The sequence below is a fragment of the Caretta caretta genome, chromosome 1 (assembly GCF_965140235.1).
Source record: "Caretta caretta isolate rCarCar2 chromosome 1, rCarCar1.hap1, whole genome shotgun sequence".
Classification (NCBI taxonomy): Eukaryota; Metazoa; Chordata; order Testudines; family Cheloniidae; genus Caretta; species Caretta caretta.
In genome coordinates, this window is record NC_134206.1 from 97945378 (window position 1) to 97967467 (window position 22090).

Here is a 22090-nt window from a genome sequence, read left to right on the forward strand (position 1 = left end):
TCTCAAACAACTTTTGAGCAAGCTTGCTCTCTCTGTCTAGCTATGGCGCGTCCATTCAGTTAAGTGAAGGAACCATAAGCTCGGGTGGAGTAGGAATCCATGCTCCTGAGAGATTAGGTCCAAGCCTAGTGGAAGTGAAATTGAAGTTTCACTGACAGCTCCAGGACTATAAGTATGGGGCTATAAGTATGACTCTGGCCTGTTCCTGTGTTATGTTTAGCAACACTCTGTGCATAAGTGGGATTGGTGGAAAAGCACAGAGGAGCCTGACTGACCACGCCAGTAAAAAGGCTTCTGAGCTGTGAACATGAAGAGAACAGAACTACTGACACTTTCTGTTGGACTTTGTTGCAAATAGGTCCACTTTGAGAAACCCCCACCGCTGGAAGACCAATCTGGCCACCACTTATGGAGACTAAAACAATCTGCTCAGGTGGTCTGCAAGCAGGTAAGATGCTTCTAGATTTACGGAGATGGCAAAACAGTTTCCTTCTGGACAGAGTGGAGAACAGTGGGCTCTCCCCTGCTTCTTGAGGTAAAACATTGCTGCCATGTTGTCTGTGAGGACCAGCAGGCTGCTTCCTCTAATCTGCAAGAGAAATCCTTGGCACACCAATCTGACAGCTTTCAGTTCTGACATTGGTGTGTAAAGCTAAGTCCTCTGAGGACCATAAAACCTGTATTTGTAGAAAACTCAAATGGGCTCCCCATCCCAGCGCAGAAGCATCTGTCACTAGCATGAGAGTTGGTTGTGGGAGAGCAAACAGAACGCCCACACATCCCTTGGCTGCATCTGTCTACCAATCTAGGGAGGTGAGAACATGGGAGGGCATTTTTACTACTCAGTATAACTCAAGAGCCTTTTGTCCCAAGTAATCTGGGACCAAGCACTGTGGAAGTGGGACAGACAGTTTGCAAAGGTGAAGGAGTCTGGAGAGATGAAAACTGGTAGGTCGACTTTGACTGGCTCATCAAAATGCCACTTTGTGGTTCCTGGGTGTCTTAAGGGGTGCGGATCTGGAGCAGTAGGAGTGAGAGATCTACACCTATAACCCTTTGAGCTCTTGTTTTGATAGGTCCTGCTGAGGAGGAGGAATATAATATCACTGTGTCTGTTGTGGCCGACAGTGCTTCCTGACTGGGGCATGTGTGTACAGACCTAAGAACTTCACAGTGGCTCTAGAGTCAGTAAGTCCATGGAGCTTGCTGCCCATCTGGTACGAGAATAGAGCAGAACCCTCAAATGGTAAACCCTGGATAGTACTGTGGACTTCATAGGAAAGACTGGAAGACTGCAGCCAGGATGATTTATGCATGGCCACTGCGGAGGCCCTGGGTTTAGCTGTCGAATTTGCTGCCTCCAGCCCCATCTGCAGTCGAGTTCTCGTGACCAGTCTGCCCTCATTGACCAGGTAAGAGAACTCCTGCCTAGAGTTCTCCGAAAAGTAGCTCCCTGAACTTTTCCATGGAACCCCGGAAACTAAAATTGTATCATCCCTACAGAGGCTGTTGGGTAGCAACATGCAGCTGCAAACCCCTGTCAAATAAATACATACTTTTTCTCTTAAAAAAGTCTAGCTGCACACTCATGTTTAACAAACCTCTTCACTTAAATGAAGCTAAATATTAAAAGCATCTTATTCATCAGCCTGTAAAGCTTGGGGCTATCATTCTTAATAGTGTTATACTACTAAGTTCTTAGCAATCTTTGTGAGCTGAAAGTGACTTTACCATACTGCATGTTTTCAAATACTGCCTGCATAACTGCAAATAATTAATTTTGATTTTTACACTGTATTAATTTTTAATTGAGAAAAAAGATGGCAATGTTGGAATTAACAAATATTTTACATAAACCTCAGTGGAAAACACCTGCAGCTAAAACAATGCAAAATGTTACTACTTCTTTCCCAGTTTCAAAATCTATGTTAGGTGTTTCACTTAATCTAGTAAGCTTCAAAATTTGAGTACACAATGTATGTGAATTGAGCACAGTGCAAACTTGAGATATGCCCCATCAAAAACAACAAAAATACATTTTCATGATGACAGTTTATAGTATTATTGTCAATTTGAGTTGCATACCTGAACATAATGCCGGAGAATATAAACAATTTCCTGCTTTTGCACTTTTTCAGACAAAACTGTGTGAAATTTAACAAAGTCTTTTGTACCAATTTCTGCATAAAGAATAACCACTGGAACATTTTCATTGAGTGTAGGGAACTTATGCTCCTTTTTAAACAGATATGGCCTGGGCCTGCAATTAAAAACAAATAATTCTGGAATTAGATATTGAGTTGAAATGTTACAGTAAATAAAATATCACCTTTTCCCCATTTTCTGGCTATCAAACTATTACAGAAATAAAAGTAAAAGCACACAAGAGTAAAAAAAATAATAATGAAATTATCATGCTTGCTCACAAAAAGACATGAAAAGACGAACTGGTTTTCAAACTAAAGTGTAATAAAGCTGAAAATTAGCATGAACTACTGATGATTTTATTACATTTTATCAAGCCACAGCTAAAGCTGTACAATAAAGATCACACAGCCTTCAGGTTTACTGCATTTGAATTACAGAAGAACCTCAGAGTCACGAACACCAGAGTTATGAACTGAGCAGTCAACCACACATCTCATTTGGAACCGGAAATTCACAATCAGGCAGAACTTCAGAGTTAAGGACACCTCAGGAATAGAGGTTGTTTGTAACTTTGAAATGTTCGTAACTCTGAACAAAATGTTATGGTTGTTCTTTCAAACGTTTACAACTGAACATTGACTTAATACAGCTTTGAAACTTTACTATGAACAAGAAAAATGCTGTTTTTAACATTCTTAATTTAATTACGCAAGCACATAAACAATTTTCTTACCTTGTCAAATCCTTTTTTAAAAACTTTCCCTTTATTTTTTTAGTAGTTTACGTTTAACACAGTACTGTATTATACTTGCTTTTTTTGGGGGGGGGAGGGGGGGGGGGCGGGGGGATCTCTGATGCTGGCTGATTGCGTACTTCCGGTTCCAAATGAGGTTCATGGTTGACTGGTCAGTTCATAACTCTGGTGTTCATAACTCTGAGATTCTACTGTAATTTTCTTTTTTAAAGTGGTCTCTGCATATTCCCACTTGTGAGAATCTAGGAAGCAATAAAAGGAGGTGGTTTGACGAGCTCTCATTAAACAAGTATTGCAGAACGGTCCTTCCAAAGCAAACATCATAACTTGATGCCAAATCAAGAGAGACCAAAAAAATGTGTGAACAGCACTCCAGGTGCTTCAGATTTCTATAATAAAAAGGTCAGAGATGCCTTCAATGTGATACTAGTAAACCGAACCCGTGGCTGGTCATAAAAGTTAACATGATTAGAACAGCATTTTAATACACAGTCTAACCCACTGATACTGCAAGTAAATGGTACTCTGTAGCAGATCACGCACTCACTGCTGCGGCGCCTCCTGCTGGTTGTCCGGGCATTAGCTCAATTCCAGCACTCAGAGCGCCTCATGCTGGCCAGGGTCTCTCCTACCTCAGGCCACGTATCCCTCCCGGACCCTGGTGCCCTTTACCTGCCCAAAGCAGTACCCCCACGCTCTGGGTCTCCTCTCCCAGGGGAACCCCCAAGCCCTCTATACCCACCTTGCTTCAGTGGCTATTGCCAGTCATCATCTAGCCCCCTTTCTTTGGGGCAAACTGCAGTCTGTAGTGGCCACTCATCATTGGCAAGGGGGTTGGACCAGCTCCCTCTGCAGCCCCAGTACCTCCTTAGGCCTTTAACAAGGCCTCAGCCTAGGGAGTTGCCAGGCTGCAGCTCCCCACCTCCTCTTGCCCTTCCCCAGCACTGCTCTACTTCAGGTACCCTGTGCTCCCTAGGTCCTTCCAATCCCAAGCTGGAGTAACATTGACCCAGCTCCTCCCTTAGTCCTTATATCAGGGCCAGCTGTAGCCTGATTGGTGTGGCCACCACCGTGGCCACTTCCCCAATCAGCCTACCTTTTTCCTCAAGAGCAGGGTAACTGCTCTGCTACCCACTCCCTTTACATGGATCCCCTAAAGCTAAAAGTCTAAACAACTTTCTAAATATCTTACTCATAGCCACATAAAACTTAAAGCACCTTTGACACCTAAGTTATTGCTTCCAGTTTTTCCCAATTAAAAAAGATTTCAGGGCCAAATTTGACTGGTGTTGAGAACACATGGGCCAGGTCCAATGCCAATCCAATTTGGCCCTCTGCCCCATCTATGGAGGGGCAGGTGTGCCAAACCAGAGTGGTATTGCAACCAGATGGGTCAGGTCACAATACCTGGAGCAGGAAGCTGGGCCCAGCACTGCGGGACAGGAGCCACCACTGCAGGGTGAGTGCAAAGTGGACTCACTCTCCAGCCAGCCAGCCACCTACCTCACCCCACAGGCCCCCCCACACCGCCCCGTTCTGTGACATATATCCTTGTTTTCCTACACCAATGCCATGAAATGTATTACAATTTTCTGTGAAAAAATCGTAGCCTTAATCATGATGGTCATGAAACTTGAAGCTGGAACCAGTCCAGAAACTGAAACTAAACAATGGCACAGAAACTATCTTTAAAAAAAATAAACCACCTATGAAAAGCTATATTAAACTACACAATTGTATACAGTCAACTTAACTTTTTTATTTTTATTTTGCATGGAGCAAATATTCCTGGACCTGCTACTAATCACAAGGATAGCCTCTGGCAATTGGGGACCGCACTACCCTTTTATAACCTATGCTCCGGTGTTGCCAGCTCACATTTTATCGCAAGCCTCCTGATATTTGCAGTTTCTCTTAAAGACCCAGCTTCTAGAATCCTCTGATTATGCAAGAATCTCAAATTTCATTTAACAAAAGCAAAAGTATGTCTCTAGCCCTCATAAGTGTAGAGGGAACCTTGCTAATCTGACTTGAGCACACTCTAACCACCCCCGAATGAAAAGGCAAATAAAATGTAAGAATATTTTAGGCATTTGTTTTTGTTTTTATTTCCTGATTTTTAAGCAAGTCTCATGATTTTTTGGGGTTCTATTTATTACTTTTCAACACTTGGGCATACTATCTGAGTATTTGGTCCCCTGATTTTCTAAAGGGCTCCTGAAGCTCATCAATGTTAGGGACACATCCCCACAAATGGAAATATGCAGAAGCCACCTTGAAGTAGTAGTCAGAGTAATTCCCAAGAGTTTATTAAAAAGACTGGGGGTGAGAGTAAAGGTCTCAAAATGCCCTAATGCATGCGCAAAATAATTTAATTTTGTTTTTTAAAGCTACAATATTTTGGTATAAACTTTTTAATTTAAGAAGTTAGACAAAAGTTTTCAGGGCAGGAAATAGACTAGAGTTGCCAAAAATAGCCTGATGCAACCTCCACACTGAAGTATTTAGGTGAAAACCATGGATATTCAAACAAGCAAGCAACTGACTTATATACTGAGTTGTAATCCAAGCAAGAGGCTGTGGTCAGAGAAAAAAGCATGCAAGTAAAACTCAGGAAGTTTTTGTAATCAAAAGAATCAAAAAAGATACATGGCCTAGAATCTGACTTCTCGAGGTCCCTTCCAGTCTTATGATTCTATGATGATTTATAGGCCTATAATTAAAACTTTTTGTGGTTTATATTTTATAAATAGCAGAGTCCTGGGTTTGTGCCTTGCAGGAGTGTCTTTCAGCTCCACTTATCTCTACAAAGAAGTTGAGGGTATCACCTGCACTGCTTCACAAATTTATGATGGCATTGACCATTACAGGAAAAAATCCAAAATATCAAACATACGTCTTGGAAATCACAAATTAATTTCCTTTTTCTCCTTGTTAAGTGTAATTGCCTTTGCTAGTTCTACACATGTATTTAGTAAATGATTTTGACATATTATACAGATTTGACCTTACAAGCTAGATCAGTGGTTCCCAAACTTGCTCCGCCGCTTGTGCAGGGAGAGCCCCTGGCGGGCCGGGCCAGATTGTTTACCTGCCGCGTCCGCAGGTTCGGCCAATCACAGCTCCCAGTGGCTGCGGTTCGCTGCTCCAGGCCAATGGGAGCTGCGGGAAAGTGGCAACAAGTAGATCCCTCACCTCGCCCCGCTTCCAGCAGCTCTCATTGGCCTGGAAGAGCGAACCGCGGCCATTGGGAGCCGCAACTGGCCGAACCTGCGGATGTGGCAGGTAAACAAACCGGCCCAGCCCGCCAGGGGCTTTCGCTGCACAAGCAGCGGAACAAGTTTGGGAACCACTGGGCTAGATTTGTTCAGGGGCTATGCTGGTTTCTGCAGTCATAGACCCTACAGGAGGCCTCCAAAGGAGGGAAGTCTAGCAGGGTTGGGAGGAAGGTTGATTATGTCAGTGAAAAGCCGCCACAATCTCCACTCCACTGCATGGCTACCAGGGGCCCAACAGTCCAAAACACAAACGGCACTGACTGGATGGGGAAGTGGTACAACAAAAGCAAACACTGACTCAGTGTATTGGCTGATGACCTCCAATGGAGTGCATTGTAATGTTATGGGTTGGATTAAACCTTGCTGAAGCTGGTAGGTGTACCAGCTGCTCTGAATTCAAGGTAAGTGTAAAAAGGAACACTTTTAGGGATAAGTGCTGGCTTGAAAGGGGCTTGGAATTACGAGTACAGAAAATAAATGGTCTCCTGCTCTTTGATTCCTGCTGTATTCAGGAAAACAGGACTTTATGTACATTCTTTGTAAAGAAACAGGACTGCATCAAAATGCCTGATTCTATCATCCATTTTTCCTCCTAACTGAAACAACCCGCTAGCCCCCAAATTTTTGTTAACTGTTTGGGTGAGTCAAAAAAGAGTAACAAGTATTTAAACCTATCCTCCCCTCACAGAAACTCAGTGAAATGCAAAGTATGCCTCTTTGCATCAGGCTGGATGAATCCAGCCCTATGATTTTATTTTAATATAATATTTTGGATTCACAGTTTAATTTCTTGTAACAGTATTTATAACATTTCAAGATCAATAACAACACACTTTTCAAAATAATAATTAAATTATAAATAGAGGAGGTCTTCAAGCATAATGCATGACTTATGTGCTTCATAAAAAACAAACCAGATAAGTGTGTGCTTTCAAAATACTTGAAGTTTTTGTAGTGCAAGATTACATTTTCCTCTTTAATAATCTGTTTTTCCTTAAGACAATACATTATATTTACCTCTTAGTTGCATTCTTCAGAAGTTTTTTAATTTCATTAGTCTTACAGGTGCGCTTTTCATGGATAACCACAAATGCACTGCAACCTTCTGGTGGAGGTTCATCAGCTGCAATCTCAATATTTCAACAATTACACTCAACCAATCTGCTTCAATTGCACTACAACTTAAAATTAATGCACATCTCTTTGATTAAAATAACTCATCAGCTACTATTAAGTTGTGCTTCTAATTTGATAAATTCAAAATTGAGTATATGTAAAGACAATAATTAAAAAGACTAAAAGAATAAAACCATATAAACGTTATGTTTTCTCAACAGAACAACATTCTACCAAATTCAGTTATATTTTAAAGAACATAAATATTTACATCTATTGTTTTATCTTTTTGGGGAGAGTAGGCGGGGAGATCTTCACATACTTTGCACTGGTGGAATGTATTCAAAGAAAGAGGGATTTTATTTTTGAGTTGTTGGTTGCCACGCTAATGAATAGTGATAGGTAAGTAGTCAAAAGAAAATTAAATACAATACTACTCTCAAAATTAAACAATTCACATCTGTTTTTCATTTTTCCCTGTCTTTTACCTCTATTCCTGTAATTCTTCTTGGAGCTCTGTCCTCCAAGTCCCTGGATATTTTTTAATTACCTCCTCCTACCTTCTCTCAGCTACAGCAATGGCTTTACTTTCACAAAGCAGAGCAAGAAAAAAAACGAAGAAAGTGGCTTCCAAATGGACCCACCATTACTAGAGAATGAACTTGTTGCCAAAGAGCTAAACTAAGAGACAGCTGAGGATCCCATCTTTCCTTACCTTGAAAGCTGCATTGCTACAGGAGAACAACAGGAGGAAGTGTAGGCTTAGGCTGCTGGCATAAGATATGAATGATCTGAGTGTGTACTTCATTTCCTATCTTCCCCCTTCTCAGCAATGGAAGGAGGTAGAGATCAGACAGTGCTCTATCTGTCCTAAAAATGTCCAAAATATAGAGTGGGGATAGAAATGAGAACCCCACTAAGCAATGAATCCAAAATGCCAAGCACAGGAAAGATTTTCCTACTTGGGGAAAGCTTGAATTGTGAAGAGCAAAGAGACTTTATTCCCACAGCAGTACAGAAAATAAGCCTGAGTTCTGAAGTAATAACAGATTCAATAAAACTCTCCTTTTAAAAAAGTTATATATCCCATTCAACATGAATACTTTTTCCTCAAAACTTTTTAAAACTCTTTTAGAAAGTACATTATAACATAACCTATTTATAACATTCATAATGTTTGGTTCCAAGTAATGTCTATTACATTCTACTGATGTCATAGACCAGGGGTGCGCAAACACATCGGGGTTGCACAACTGTATGGAGGGTCGGGTAGGAAAGGCTATGCCTCCCCAAACAGCCGAGCCCCTGCCCCCTATCCACCCCCTCCCACTTCCCACCCCCCTCAGAACCCCTGACCCATCCAACCCCCCCCCCCGCTCCTTGACCCCTGACTGCCCCCTCCCAGGACCCACTGCCCCTAACCACCCCCAGGACCCCCCCGCCCATCCAGTCCCTGCCCCCGCTCCCTGTCCCCTGACTGCCACGACCCCTATCCACACCGCCGCCCCCCGACAGTTCCCCCAGGACTCCCATGTCTATACAACCCCCATGTTCCCTGTCCCCTGACTGCCCCCATCTCCGAACCTCCGCCCCTAACCGCCCCCCCTAGGACTCCACCCCCATCCAACTCCCCCTGTTCCCCATCCCCTGATCGCCCCCCCCCACCAGAACCTCCACCTCATCCAACAGCCCCCCGCTCTCATCCCCTGACTGCCATTCGGAAACCACTGCCTCTTATCCAACTCCCCCGCTCCCCGCCCCCTTACCATGCCGGAGCCAGCCACGCTGCCCAACAGGAGCAGCAGGCCAGAGCACTGCTGGCGTGGCTGCAGGGGAGGGGAAACAGCAGGGGACGGAACGGGGGCTGGCCTCACCGGCCGGGAGCCCAAGGGCCAAGCAGGACAGTCCCACCATAATTTGCCCACCTCTGTCATAGACAACAATATGATTTACTTCAAAGTATAGCTATCAAACATATCAGAATACCAAATATATCAGCTAATTTTACACACCTGTTGGAACATCTGAACAGTTGGTGAGTATGCCCTTATGGAAAGGGCAAACTTCAAAAGATTGATCTGCAAATTGGATAAAAATTGTCCTGCTTTCTTCAAGATTAAGTTGTAATAAGAATGTTCTGAATCTGTTAAAAACAATACAGGGAAGATTTTAGTATTTGGCCTCAAATAGTATGGCATATCCATTAGCATTAGGCAACATGCAAATATTACACCGTATTGATTGCCAAAGGTCCTGAACGTCTCACTTGGTGAATTCTTTTACTCAGCAAATCTAAAAGCCTCACATCAACGGGAAAAAAAGCTGCAAGTGTGAATTAAATAGCCTCATTTTCCACCTCATTTAACATTTTTCAGGAACTGAAAAATCCACCCAGGACAAGAAAGGCAACAATACTTCCCTATATAGCCTCACTTACTGCCTATAATTTATTCATTTATTTCAATTTTTTTCTGAATCTCTCTCAGGCTCTTTGCGCTGTTCAGAAACATTTTATACAAGCTATAAGGTAACTCACCTGTAAATGGAGTTCTTCCAGATGGCTTCTGCACATTTGTTTTTGGGATGCACTATCAGTGCAGCTTGGACTAGTGGAACCTTAGAGCAGCAATGCCCACTAAAGTGCTCTCATGCCCTCTGCACCTCCCTTTGCAACGCCAAATGTTTGAAGAGCAAAACTATGAAAGGGGGTGTACCATACCAGGCATCTTAGTTCTTTCCACTGCTCCTCAGGTTGAAAGTTCAAATTAGGACTCCAGGGAAGAGAGGAAGTTGGGGTGGAGTGTGAATATGCAGATGTCATTTCATAAACTCTGTTCACAGGGGAGTAACCTTCAGTTCTTCAAATGGCCTCTGCACATTCCCATTCTAGGGAGTTTGGCAATCAGAACTCTTCCCTCCAGACAGTGGGTCCTATTTAAATAGAGATTATAATACTTTATCAAATTATGCATCTGGCCTATGCCAGACTCAAGGAATAACACTTTGTAAAAGTTTCAGAGTAACAGCTGTGTTAGTCTGTATTCGCAAAAAGAAAAGGAGTACTTGTGGCACCTTAGAGACTAACCAATTTATTTGAGCATGAGCTTTCGTGAGCTACAGCTCACTTCATCGGATGCATACCGTGGAAACTGCAGAAGACATTATATACACACAGAGACCATGAAACAATACCTCCTCCCACCCCACTGTCCTGCTGGTAATAGCTTATCTAAAGTGATCATCAAGTTGGGCCATTTCCAGCACAAATCCAGGTTTTCTCACCCTCCGCCCCGCCCCCCCCAAACTCACTCTCCTGCTGGTAATAGCCCATCCAAAGTGACCACTCTCCCTACAATGTGTATGATAATCAAGGTGGGCCATTTCCTACACAAATCCAGGTTCTCTCACCCCCTCACCCCTCTCCAAAAACCACACACGCAAACTCACTCTCCTGCTGGTAATAGCTCATCCAAAGTGACCACTCTCCCTACAATGTGCATGGTAATCAAGGTGGGCCATTTCCAGCACAAATCCAGGCTCTCTCACCCCCCCCCACCTCCATACACACACAAACTCACTCTCCTGCTGGTAATAGCTCATCCAAAGTGACCACTCTCTCTACAATGTGCATGGTAATCAAGGTGGGCCATTTCCAGCACAAATCCAGGCTCTCTAACCGCCCCCCCCCCCGGGAAACACACACACACACACACAAACTCACTCTCCTGCTGGCAATAGCTCATCCAAACTGACCACTCTCCAAGTTTAAATCCAAGTTTAACCAGAACGTCGGGGGGGGGGGTAGGAAAAAACAAGGGGAAATAGGCTACCTTGGCTGTCATTATGCAAGGTAGCCTATTTCCCCTTGTTTTTTCCTACCCCCCCCACCCCAGACGTTCTGGTTAAACTTGGATTTAAACTTGGAGAGTGGTCAGTTTGGATGAGCTATTGCCAGCAGGAGAGTGAGTTTGTGTGTGTTTCCCGGGGGGGGGGGGCGGTGAGAAAGCCTGGATTTGTGCTGGAAATGGCCCACCTTGATTACCATGCACATTGTAGGGAGAGTGGTCACTTTGGATAAGCTATTACCAGCAGGAGAGTGAGTTTGTGTGTGTATGGGGGTGGGGGGGGTGAGAAAACCTGGATTTGTGATGGAAATGGCCCACCTTGATTATCATGCACATTGTGAAGAGAGTGGTCACTTTGGATGGGCTATTACCAGCAGGAGAGTGAGTTTGTGTGGGGGTGGGCGGAGGGTGAGAAAACCTGGATTTGTGCTGGAAATGGCCCAACTTGATGACCACTTTAGATAAGCTATTACCAGCAGGAGAGTGAGTTTGTATGTGTATGGGGGTGGGGGGGTGAGAAAACCTGGATTTGTGCTGGAAATGGCCCACCTTGATTATCATGCACATTGTAGGGAGAGTGGTCACTTTGGATAAGCTATTACCTGCAGGAGAGTGAGTTTGTGTGTGTGGTTTTTGGAAGGGGGTGAGGGAGTGAGAGAACCTGGATTTGTGCAGGAAATGGCCCACCTTGATTATCATACACATTGTGAAGAGAGTGGTCACTTTGGATGGGCTATTACCAGCAGGAGAGTGAGTTTGTGGGGGGAGTGGGGGGGGGCGGAGGGTGAGAAAACCTGGATTTGTGCTAGAAATGGCCCAACTTGATGATCACTTTAGATAAGCTATTACCAGCAGGACAGTGGGATGGGAGGAGGTATTGTTTCATGGTCTCTGTGTGTATATAATGTCTTCTGCAGTTTCCACGGTATGCATCCGATGAAGTGAGCTGTAGCTCACGAAAGCTCATGCTCAAATAAATTGGTTAGTCTCTAAGGTGCCACAAGTACTCCTTCACTTTGTAAAAGTATGAATCAAGTTCCAAGTGCCTCTCTACAAATTTCTAATATAAGAGTATGTCTAAGGAAGGCCATCAAAACAACCTTTACCCTAAACAAGAGTGCTCTAAAACCTCCTGAAAGAAGAATAGTGGTGTGTTTACCACACTGTTCAATATAGAGTTTAATGGATTTAGGAAGGCATTGAGATGTGATTGCCTGGTCTTTATTCTTTTCCCCACAAGAGACAAGCAGTCTATGTGATTTTCTTGTATTCTTTAGACCTATTCAAATATAAGGCTAATGCTCTCTTAGCATCCATGGTGAATTGCTAACCTTCCCTTCAGTGAAAGTGAGGCCTAGGAAATGAATCCAAAATGTCAACCACAGGAAAAATACTGACAAGTTTATGGACTGGTTGTGGTGACATGCTTTTACCACCTCTGAGAAAAATTTCCGATGTGAATGGAAGACCACTTTATCTTTGTGAAAGGCTCTGAAGGGGGGTTACAATCATGAGAGCCTGAAGCTCACTCATTCTTCTAGCAGATGTACTATAAAGGCTTTGATAAAGCCTATCTTAATTGAAAGAGGGGGAAAAACAACAGAAAATGTGGAAATAGCAGAAGTGCTAAATGACTTCATTTCAGTTTTCACCAAATGTCAGTAGCATTGGATGTCTAACATAGTAAGTGCAAGTGAAAATGAGGTAAGATCAGAGGCTAAATAAGGAAAGAACAAGTTAGAAATTACTTAGGCAAGTTAAATGTCTTCAAGTCACCATGGCCAGATGAAATACATCTTAGAATACCCAAGGAGCTAACTGAAGAGATATCTGAGACAGGAGAGATTCCAGAGGACTGGAAAAGAGCAAATGTAGTCTATAAAAAGGGAAATAAGGACAATGGGGAGCTATAGACCAGTCAGCTTAGCTTCAGTACCCAGAAAGATAATGGAGCAATTAATTAAGCAATCAATTTGCATAAGGTTACTTATCACCTTACTAGAAGATAGTACAGTGATAAGTAACAGTCAGCATGGATTTGTCAAGAACAAATCATATCAAAACAACTTAATAGCTTTCTTCGACAGGGTGACAGGCCTTGTGGATAGGGCAGAAGCTGTAGATGTGGTATATCTTGACTTTAGTAAGGTTTTTAATACTGTCTTGCACGACCTTCTCGTAAACAAACTACAGAAATACAACCTAGAAGGAGTTACTATAAGATGGGTGAATAACTGGTCAGAAAACTGTTCCCGGAGAGTAGTTATCAGTGGTTCACAGTCATGATGGAAGGGCATATCGAGTGGGGTCCCACAGAGATCAGTTCTGGGTCCGGTTCTGTTCAATAGCTTCATCAAGTTTGTGGATGATACCAAGCTGCGATGGGTTGCAAGTGCTTTGTAGGGTAGGATTAAAATTTAAAATGATTTGGACAAACAGGAAGTAAATAGGATGAAATTCAATAAGGACAAATGCGAAGTTCTCCACTTACAAAGGAACAATCAGTTCAACACACACAAAATGGGAAATGACTTCCTAGCAAGGAGTCCTGCAGAAAGGGATCTGGGGGTCATAGTGGATCACAAGCTAAACATGAGCCAACAGTGTAACACTGTTGCAAAAAAAGCAAACACCATTCTGGGATATATTTAGCAGGAGTGTTGTAATCAAGACACAAGAAGTAATTCTTTCGCTCTCCTCCCCACTGATTAGGCCTCAACTGGAGTATTGTGTTCAGTTCTGGGTGCCAGATTTCAGGAAGGATGTGAACAAATTGGAGAAAGTCAGAGAAGAGCAACAAAAATGATTAAAGGTCTAGAAAACATGACCTATGAGGGAAGATTGAAAAAATTGGGTTTGCTTCGTCTGGAGAAGAGAAGAGAGAGAGAGAGGACATGATAAGTTTTCAGGTACATAAAAGATTGTTACAAGGAGGAGGGAGAAAAAAATGTTCTTGTTAACCTTTGATGATAGGACAAGAAGAAATGGGCTTAAATTGCAGCAAGGGAGGTTTAGGTTGGACATTAGGAAAAACTTCCTGTCAGGGTGGTTAAGCACTGAAATAAATTGCCTAGGGAAGTTGTGGAATCTGTATAATTTTTTAAGAGCAGGTTAACACCTGTCAGGGATGGTCTAGATCAGGGGTGGGCAAACTACAGCCCACAGGCCGGATCCGGCCCCTCAGGACTTTGGATCCGGCACCCGGGATTGCCCCCCCGTGATGCCGCAGGCCCCACATCGCTCTCAGAAGTGGCTGGCACCACATCCCTAGGTCCCTGTGGGGGGAGGGGAGAGGCAGAAGGCTCCATGCGTTACCCTTTCCTCCAGGCACCGCCCCCCACAGTTCCCATTGGCCGGGAACAGGGAACCGCGGCCAACGGGAGCTTCGGGGCAGGTACCTGGAGGCGTGACAAGGGCAGCGTGCGGAGCCCTGTGCCCCCCCACTCCCCCAGGGGCCGCGCAGGGACATGGTGCCAGCCGCTTCCTGGAGTGACGCGGCGTGGTGTGGGGCCAGGGCAGGCATGCAGGGAGCCTGCCCTGGCCCCATGCGCGCTGCTGCCACCCCGGAATCGCTTTAGGTAAGCGGTACCAGGCCAGAGCCTGAACCCCTCCTGCACCCCACCCCCAACTCCCTGCCTTAAGCCCCCTGCCTGCACCTTGCACCCCTCCTGCACCCCAACCCCCTGCCCTGAGCCCCCTCATACACCCTGCACCCCTCCTCTGCCCCAATACCTTGCCCTGAGCCTGTTCCTGCACATCGCACCCAAACACCCTGCCCCAGCCCTGAATACAATTTTCCCACCCAGATGTGGCCCTCAGCCCAAAAAGTTTGCCCACCCCTGGTCTAGATAATACTCAGTCCTTCCATGATTGCAGGAGACTGGACTAGATGACCTCTCAAAGTCCTTTCCAGTTCTATGAGTCTATGATTCAGGTTAGGGGGGGATCATGCAGTATTTGAACTTTCTGATGAAAGAATTAAGCTTCTCAGGGTTTAGAATGGGTCAGAGACCTCCATCTTTCTACGGGACCTGAAAGTACCTGAAATAAAATCCCTTCCCCCAATTTGTCTATGGCACCCCATTCTAGTAGTGAACTAACTTTATTGTTATGAGAACTTTCTAACATCTAACTGCAGAAGAGACATGGAGAAGAAGGTTGGGGAGAGGGACAGTGTTGAACTGAACCAAGCTACTCTGTTGGAAAGTTTCCAAGATCCATCAGTCTCTGGTGATAGTACACACTCTATGTGCAATGGAGAGGAAAAGTCAGATTCCCTGAAAGCCCTTGTCCTGTCCAAATAGAAGGCCAGGCTCTTCTCACATTGAGCGTATGGAGGATAGCTTCCCTATTATCCTCATGAGGTTTGGGATAAAAGGCTGGAAGTTGAATAATCTGATTCAAGTGAAACACATAAGTCACCCTTGGGAGTGAACTTTCGATGTGGTCTAAGTGTGACCCTGTCAGGGAAGAACACAGTAAAAAGGATATGTGTCATGAAACCTGCTATCTCCTCTATCGCTCTTGCAGTGGTGATGGCAATCAGGAAAGCCATCTTCATGGAAAGGTGAGTTAGTGAATAAATGCCATGGGTTCAAATAGTGGACTAGTCAGTCCTCTTAACGCTAGGTTGAGATCCCATTAGGGAGTGGGAGCTTGGGTTGTGGGAAGAGGTTTGCTATGCCTTTAAAATAAATCTCTTCGTAGTTGGGTGGGAAAAGGTTGAGTATCCTTCTATCTGCTGATGGAAGGCTGCAATTGCTGCCAGATGAACCTTCCATGAACTAATAGAGAATCCCAATTACTTTGAAGTCAACAGGTAGTCTAGGACAACTGGTAGGGTGGCTGCAGTAAGGGTGACACCCTTGGACTGGCACCAGATCTGGAATCTCTTCCATTTCTGAAGGTAGGTATGACGAGTAGTTCCCTTCCTACTGTGTACTAGCACCTCCTGTACCTCCTCAGAACAAGATGTCTCTATGTGCTGGAACCATGAAGGAGCCATGATTGGAGTTGCAGAACCCACAGACTGGAATGGAGAATGCATCTCTCATTCTGAGACAGGAGATAAGGAGTGATCTGGAGAGGCACTGGTGGACAAAATGCAGCTGTGACAGGAAAGGTCACCACGTCTGCAGGCCAGGTGGGAGAAAGCAGCATAATGTTTGCTTTCACTCTTTTTATTTTCAACAGGACCTTCAGTAATAAAGGGAAGGGGCGAAAAGGCATAAAGAAGGCCCTTGTCCCAAGGAAGGAGGAGAGCACCTCCCATGGAGTGTCATCAAATCCCCACCCTGAAGCAGTACTGAGCATATTTCTTGTTCTGGGAAGTAGCGAAAAGGTCTATTACTGGTGTCCCCCATTGTCAGAATATGTCGTGGAGTATCACCGATTCTATCTCCCATGTAGGAATTTGTGGTTGAGGCTGTCAACCGTCGTGTCGCATATTCCCAGTGGATAGTCCGCTGATATTAGGACATAGTGTGAGATGCACCAGTTCCATAGTTTTAGTGCCTCTACACACACAGGGAATGAGACCAGGTGTCTCCCTGTCAGTTTATGTAATACATGTAGGCCACATTGTCCACCATGACTTGTGTGTCTCTCTCTGATCAGTGAGAGGAAGTCAGCACACACGTTTCTGACCACTCTGAGCTCGAGCAGGTTGACGTGGAGGTATGTCTTGTCCATTTGTCCTGTATTGTGCAACCATTCAGATGGGAACTCCATCCTATGAGGGATGCATCAGGGATCAAGAATAGAGATGGGGAAGACTGTACTATCTCTTCAGAAGGAGAGACTGAGAAATATCTGATGTTGGAAGAGTGCCTTGTCTGAATGGGGTCGAGGCCAGCTCCTATGAATTCTAGCCTCTATACCAATGTTAAGGTTGGTTTTTGTTTGTTGATCTGTAGGCCCAGATTCAGAAACATGTGGCCTGAGTGATTCGTTGAGCCTTTGTGAAGGACTGTGCCCTGAGAAGGCAAACATGCAGGTAAGGATAAATTGAGATGCCTTGAGAGCATGAGTGGGCTGCCACTACTGAAAGGACCTTGGAAATAACTCTGGGGACTGATGAGATTCCAAAAGGGAGAACTCTGTACTGGTAGTGGTCCTGCCCAGCATGAATCTGACGTAACACTTGTGACTCAGTATGATAGAAATGTGGAAGTATGCATCTTGAAGATTGAGGGCAAAGAACCAATCTCCTTCCGCTAATGCTGGAATGATTGTTGATAGGATGAACATCTTGAATTTCTGCGCTTTGACGTATATGTTGGCTGATCTAAGGTCCAGTATGGGTCTTCAACCTCCCTTTTTCTTTGATAACAGGAAGTAGTGAGAGTAGAAATCTTTGCCTCACATGTATGCGGGTTATCTCAAGTGCCTATATACAAATGCAAGAAGCCTGGGAAACAAGCAGGGAGAACTGGAGGTCCTGGCAAAGTCAGGGAATTATGATGTGATTGGAATAACAGAGACTTGGTGGGATAACTCGCATGACTGGAGTACTGTCATGGCTGGATACAAACTGTTCAGGAAGGACAGGGAGGCCAGAAAAGGTGGGGGAGTTGCACTGTATGTAAGGGAGCAGTATGACGGCTCAGAGCTCAAGTATGAAACTGCAGATAAACCTGAGAGTCTCTGGGTTAAGTTTAGAAGCGTGAGCAACAAGGGTGATGTCGTGGTGGGAGTCTGTTATAGACCACCGGACCAGGGGGATGAGGTGGACGAGGCTTTCTTCCGGCAACTCACAGAAGTTACTAGATCGCACGCCCTGGTTCTCATGGGAGACTTCAATCATCCTGATATCTGCTGGGAGAGCAATAAAGCAGTGCACAGACAATCCAGAAAGTTTTTGGAAAGGGTAGGGGACAATTTCCTGGTGCAAGTGCTGGAGGAACCAACTAGGGGCGGAGCTCTTCTTCACCTGCTGCTCACAAACCAGGAAGAATTAGTAGGGGAAGCAAAAGTGGATGGGAACCTGGGAGGCAGTGACCATGAGATGGTCGAGTTCAGGATCCTGACACAAGGAAGAAAGGAAAGCAGCAGAATACGGACCCTGGACTTCAGAAAAACAGACTTTGACTCCCTCAGGGAACTGATGGGCAGGATCCCCTGGGAGAATAACATGAGGGGGAAAGGAGTCCAGGAGAGCTGGCTGTATTTTAAAGAATCCTTATTGTGGTTACAGGGACAAACCATCCCGATGTCTAGAAAGAATAGTAAATATGGCAGGCGACCAGCTTGGCTTAACAGTGAAATCCTTGCTGATCTTAAACACAAAAAAGAGGCTTACAAGAAGTGGAAGATTGGACAAATGACCAGGGATGAGTATATAAATATTGCTCGGGCATGTAGGAATGAAAACAGGAAGGCTAAATCACACCTGGAGTTGCAGCTAGCGAGGGATGTTAAGAGTAACAAGAAGGGTTTCTTCAGGTATGTTAGCAACAAGAAGAAAGTCAAGGAAAGTGTGGGCCCCTTACTGAATGAGGGAGGCAACCTAGTGACAGAGGATGTGGAAAAAGCTTAATGTACTCAATGCTTTTTTTGCCTCTGTCTTCAGGAACAAGGTCAGCTCCCACACTGCTGCACTGGGCAGCACAGCATGGGGAGGAGGTGACCAGCCCTCTGTGAAGGAAGAAGTGGTTCAGGACTATTTAGAAAAACTGGACAAGTGCACAAGTCCATGGGGCCGGATGCGTTGCATCCAAGAATGCTAAAGGAATTGGCAGATGTGATTGCAGAGCCATTGGCCATTATCTTTGAAAACTCATGGCGATCGGGGGAAGTCCCGGAAGACTGGAAAAAGGCTAATGTAGTGCCAATCTTTAAAAAAGGGAAGGAGGAGGATCCTGGGAACTACAGGCCGGTCAGCCTCACCTCAGTCCCCGGAAAAATCATGGAGCATGTCCTCAAGGAATCAATTCTGAAGCACTTAAACGAGAGGAAAGTGATCAGGAACAGTCAGCATGGATTCACCAATGGAAAGTCATGCCTGACTAATCTAATTGCCTTCTATGATGAGATAACTGGCTCTGCTGATGAGGGGAAAGCAGTGGACGTGTTATTCCTCGACTTTAGCAAAGCTTTTGACATGGTGTCCCACAGTATTCTTGCCAGCAAGTTAAAGAAGTATGGGCTGGATGGATGTACTACAAGGTGGGTAGAAAGTTGGCTAGATTGTCAGGCTCAATGGGTAGTGATCAATGGCTCCATGTCTAGTTGGCAGCCGGTATCTAGCGGAGTGCCCCAACGGTCGGTCCTGGGGCTGGTTTTGTTCAATATCTTCATTAATGATCTGGAAGATGGTGTGGATTGCACCCTCAGCAAGTTTGCGGATGACACTAAACTGGGAGGAGTGGTAGATACGCTGGAGGGTAGGGATAGGATACAGAGGGACCTAGACAAATTGGAGGATTGGGCCAAAAGGAATCTGATGAGGTTCAACAAGGACAAGTGCAGAGTCCTGCACTTAGGACGGAAGAATCCCATGCACCACTACAGACTAGGGACCGAATGGCTCGGCAGCAGTTCTGCAGAAAAGGACCTAGGGGTTACAGTGGACAAGAAGCTGGATATGAGTCAACAATGTGCCCTTGTTGCCAAGAAGGCCAATGGTATTTTGGGATGTGTATGTAGGGGCATCGCCAGCAGATCGAGGGATCTGATCGTTCCCCTCTATTCGACATTGGTGAGGCCTCATTTGGAGTACTGTGTCCAGTTTTGGGCCCCACACTACAAGAACGATGCGGAAAAATTGGAGAGAGTCCAGCGAAGGGCAACAAAAATGATTAGGGGTCTGGAACACATGACTTATGAGGAGAGGCTGAGGGAACTGGGATTGTTTAGTCTGCAGAAGAGAAGAATGAGGGGGGATTTCATAGCTGCTTTCAACTACCTGAGAGGTGGTTCCAAAGAGGATGGTTCTAGACTATTCTCAGTGGTAGCTGATGACAGAACAAGGAGTAATGGTCTCAAGTTGCAGTGGGGTAGATTTAGGTTGGATATTAGAAAAAAAACTTTTTTACTAGGAGGGTGGTGAAACACTGGAATGCGTTACCTAGGGAGGTGGTGCAATCCCCTTCCTTAGAAATTTTTAAGGTCAGGCTTGACAAAGCCCTGGCTGGGATGATTTAGTTGGGATTGGTCCTGCTCTGGGCAGGGGGTTGGACTAGATGACCTCCAGAGGTCCCTTCCAACTCTGATATTCTATGATTCTATGTATGGGCACAGGTTCTATAGCTCCTATGCTGAGTAGATGGTTTACCTCTTGACGTAGTAGACTCTTGTGAGAAGGGTGGTTGGGAGGAGGGAGGGAGGGAGGAGAAATGGATGGCATATCCATTCTGGATAATCTCCAGTGCCTAATGTCGGAGATTATCTGTTCCCAGGTACTGCGGAATGGAGTAACACAGTCTTCAAAAGGACGGGTGAGGTCTTCCAGCATGAGGTGGCAAGGAGAGTGTTCTACAGATGCCTCAACCAACCTGTCAAAACTGGCGCTTCAAGGTAAAGGCCTGAGATTAAGTCGGCTGACATTCCCACTGTTGGGGAACCTCGGTTTCTTCCTCTGTGGCTCGTAAGCTCTTTGTGACGAATACTGAGACATATATTGTGATGATCAGGGCTTAACCAGTGGCTGAGGGCTATACTTCTTCTTGTAGGCCAGCATATATATCCCTAGGAATCAAAAGAATCACCCTCAAATCCTTCAACATGTGAAGAGATGTTGAAGTCTTTTCAGCAAATAAATTCATCCCCTCAAAAGGAAGGTCCTCTTTAAGGAAGCCGGACAAATGCAGCCACAAAGCCCATCTTATACGGCCAAGGAAATCGAGCGTGCCACCATACTGGCCACATCTAATGCAGACTGGAGGGATGTTTTAGCCACCAACTGACCCTCACTGATTATAGCCTTAAGTTGATCTTTATGGGAGTCCGGAAGTTATTCAATAAAGGAACTAATTTCATAGAGTTCTGGTAGTCCTATTTTGCCAGCAAGACCTGGTAATTTTCTGCACAGAACTGGAGGGTGGCTGATGAATATGCCTTTCTGCCAAACAGGTCCAGACGTTCCCCATCTCTGTCACATGTGGTGGATTTAACCTGCTATTGGCGGTCCTTAGAATTAACTGCATTCACAATGATGGAATTTGGAGGCGAGTGGGAAAAAGAGAAATTCTATATCCTTTTCCAGCACATAATACATTTTGTCCTCCCACTTGCATGTTGGCAGGACGGATACAGGGATCTGCCATATGACTTTGGTGGGGTCCAAGAGTGCCTCATCAACTGGGAGGGCCACAATGGCAGAGACAGAAGAGTGAAAAATGTCCACCAATTTGTAGTGAGGCTCAGTCACTTCCTGCAACTGTATTTGCAAGGCTTCTGCCACCCTATGAGATAGGACCTGGAATGATTTAAAACCATCAGCCATGGATGGCGGAGGAGGCACCATCACTTTTCTGAGGATGACCAGAAATGAACTTGAGGAGTGTCTTCCTCCTCTGCCCCAACTTCCTTCCCCAGCTGCTCAGGGGGGTCTGAAGCCTTCAAAGCTGCAGCTGAAGGAGGATGCTGCCTTGCCTGTTGGTATGTCATACTAGGGGCCTGGGAGGCCTGCTGCCTCTGAGTCTGCCAAGAGTCCTAGTACAGCCACTGAGGGTAGCGAATCCATGGCAGGTACCACAGTTGGCCAAACCGTGGAGGCTGAGGGTCAGGTGGATGATACAACTGGTGCCCATAGTGAAATAAGGCTCCATATGGCAGGTAAGACCAGTGGGAACCCAAGTCCTGTCGCTCACTTTCCAACTCCGATGATAAGAAAGGTGGTGCACGGCAAGGAGATGTCTGTCAGCAAGTCCAGTGCTCTGGAAGAACTTGGTACAGGGGTGAGTCCTGTGTGCAGGACACCAAGAGATCTGTCACACACCAGAAATTAG

The 22090-nt window shown here is 45.1% G+C and overlaps 1 protein-coding gene across 1 annotated transcript in view; it reads right to left on the bottom strand.

The window, feature by feature from the left end:
- Window positions 1–22090, bottom strand: part of UGGT2 (UDP-glucose glycoprotein glucosyltransferase 2) — a 287095-nt gene that overhangs the window by 256018 nt on the left and 8987 nt on the right. The window contains exons 3-5 of the mRNA XM_048853522.2: window positions 9309–9439; window positions 7198–7310; window positions 2086–2260 (exon numbers count right to left, since the gene is read on the bottom strand). Of these exons, the coding sequence (XP_048709479.2) occupies window positions 2086–2260; window positions 7198–7310; window positions 9309–9439 (419 nt within the window). The remainder of the gene's footprint in view (window positions 1–2085; window positions 2261–7197; window positions 7311–9308; window positions 9440–22090) is intronic.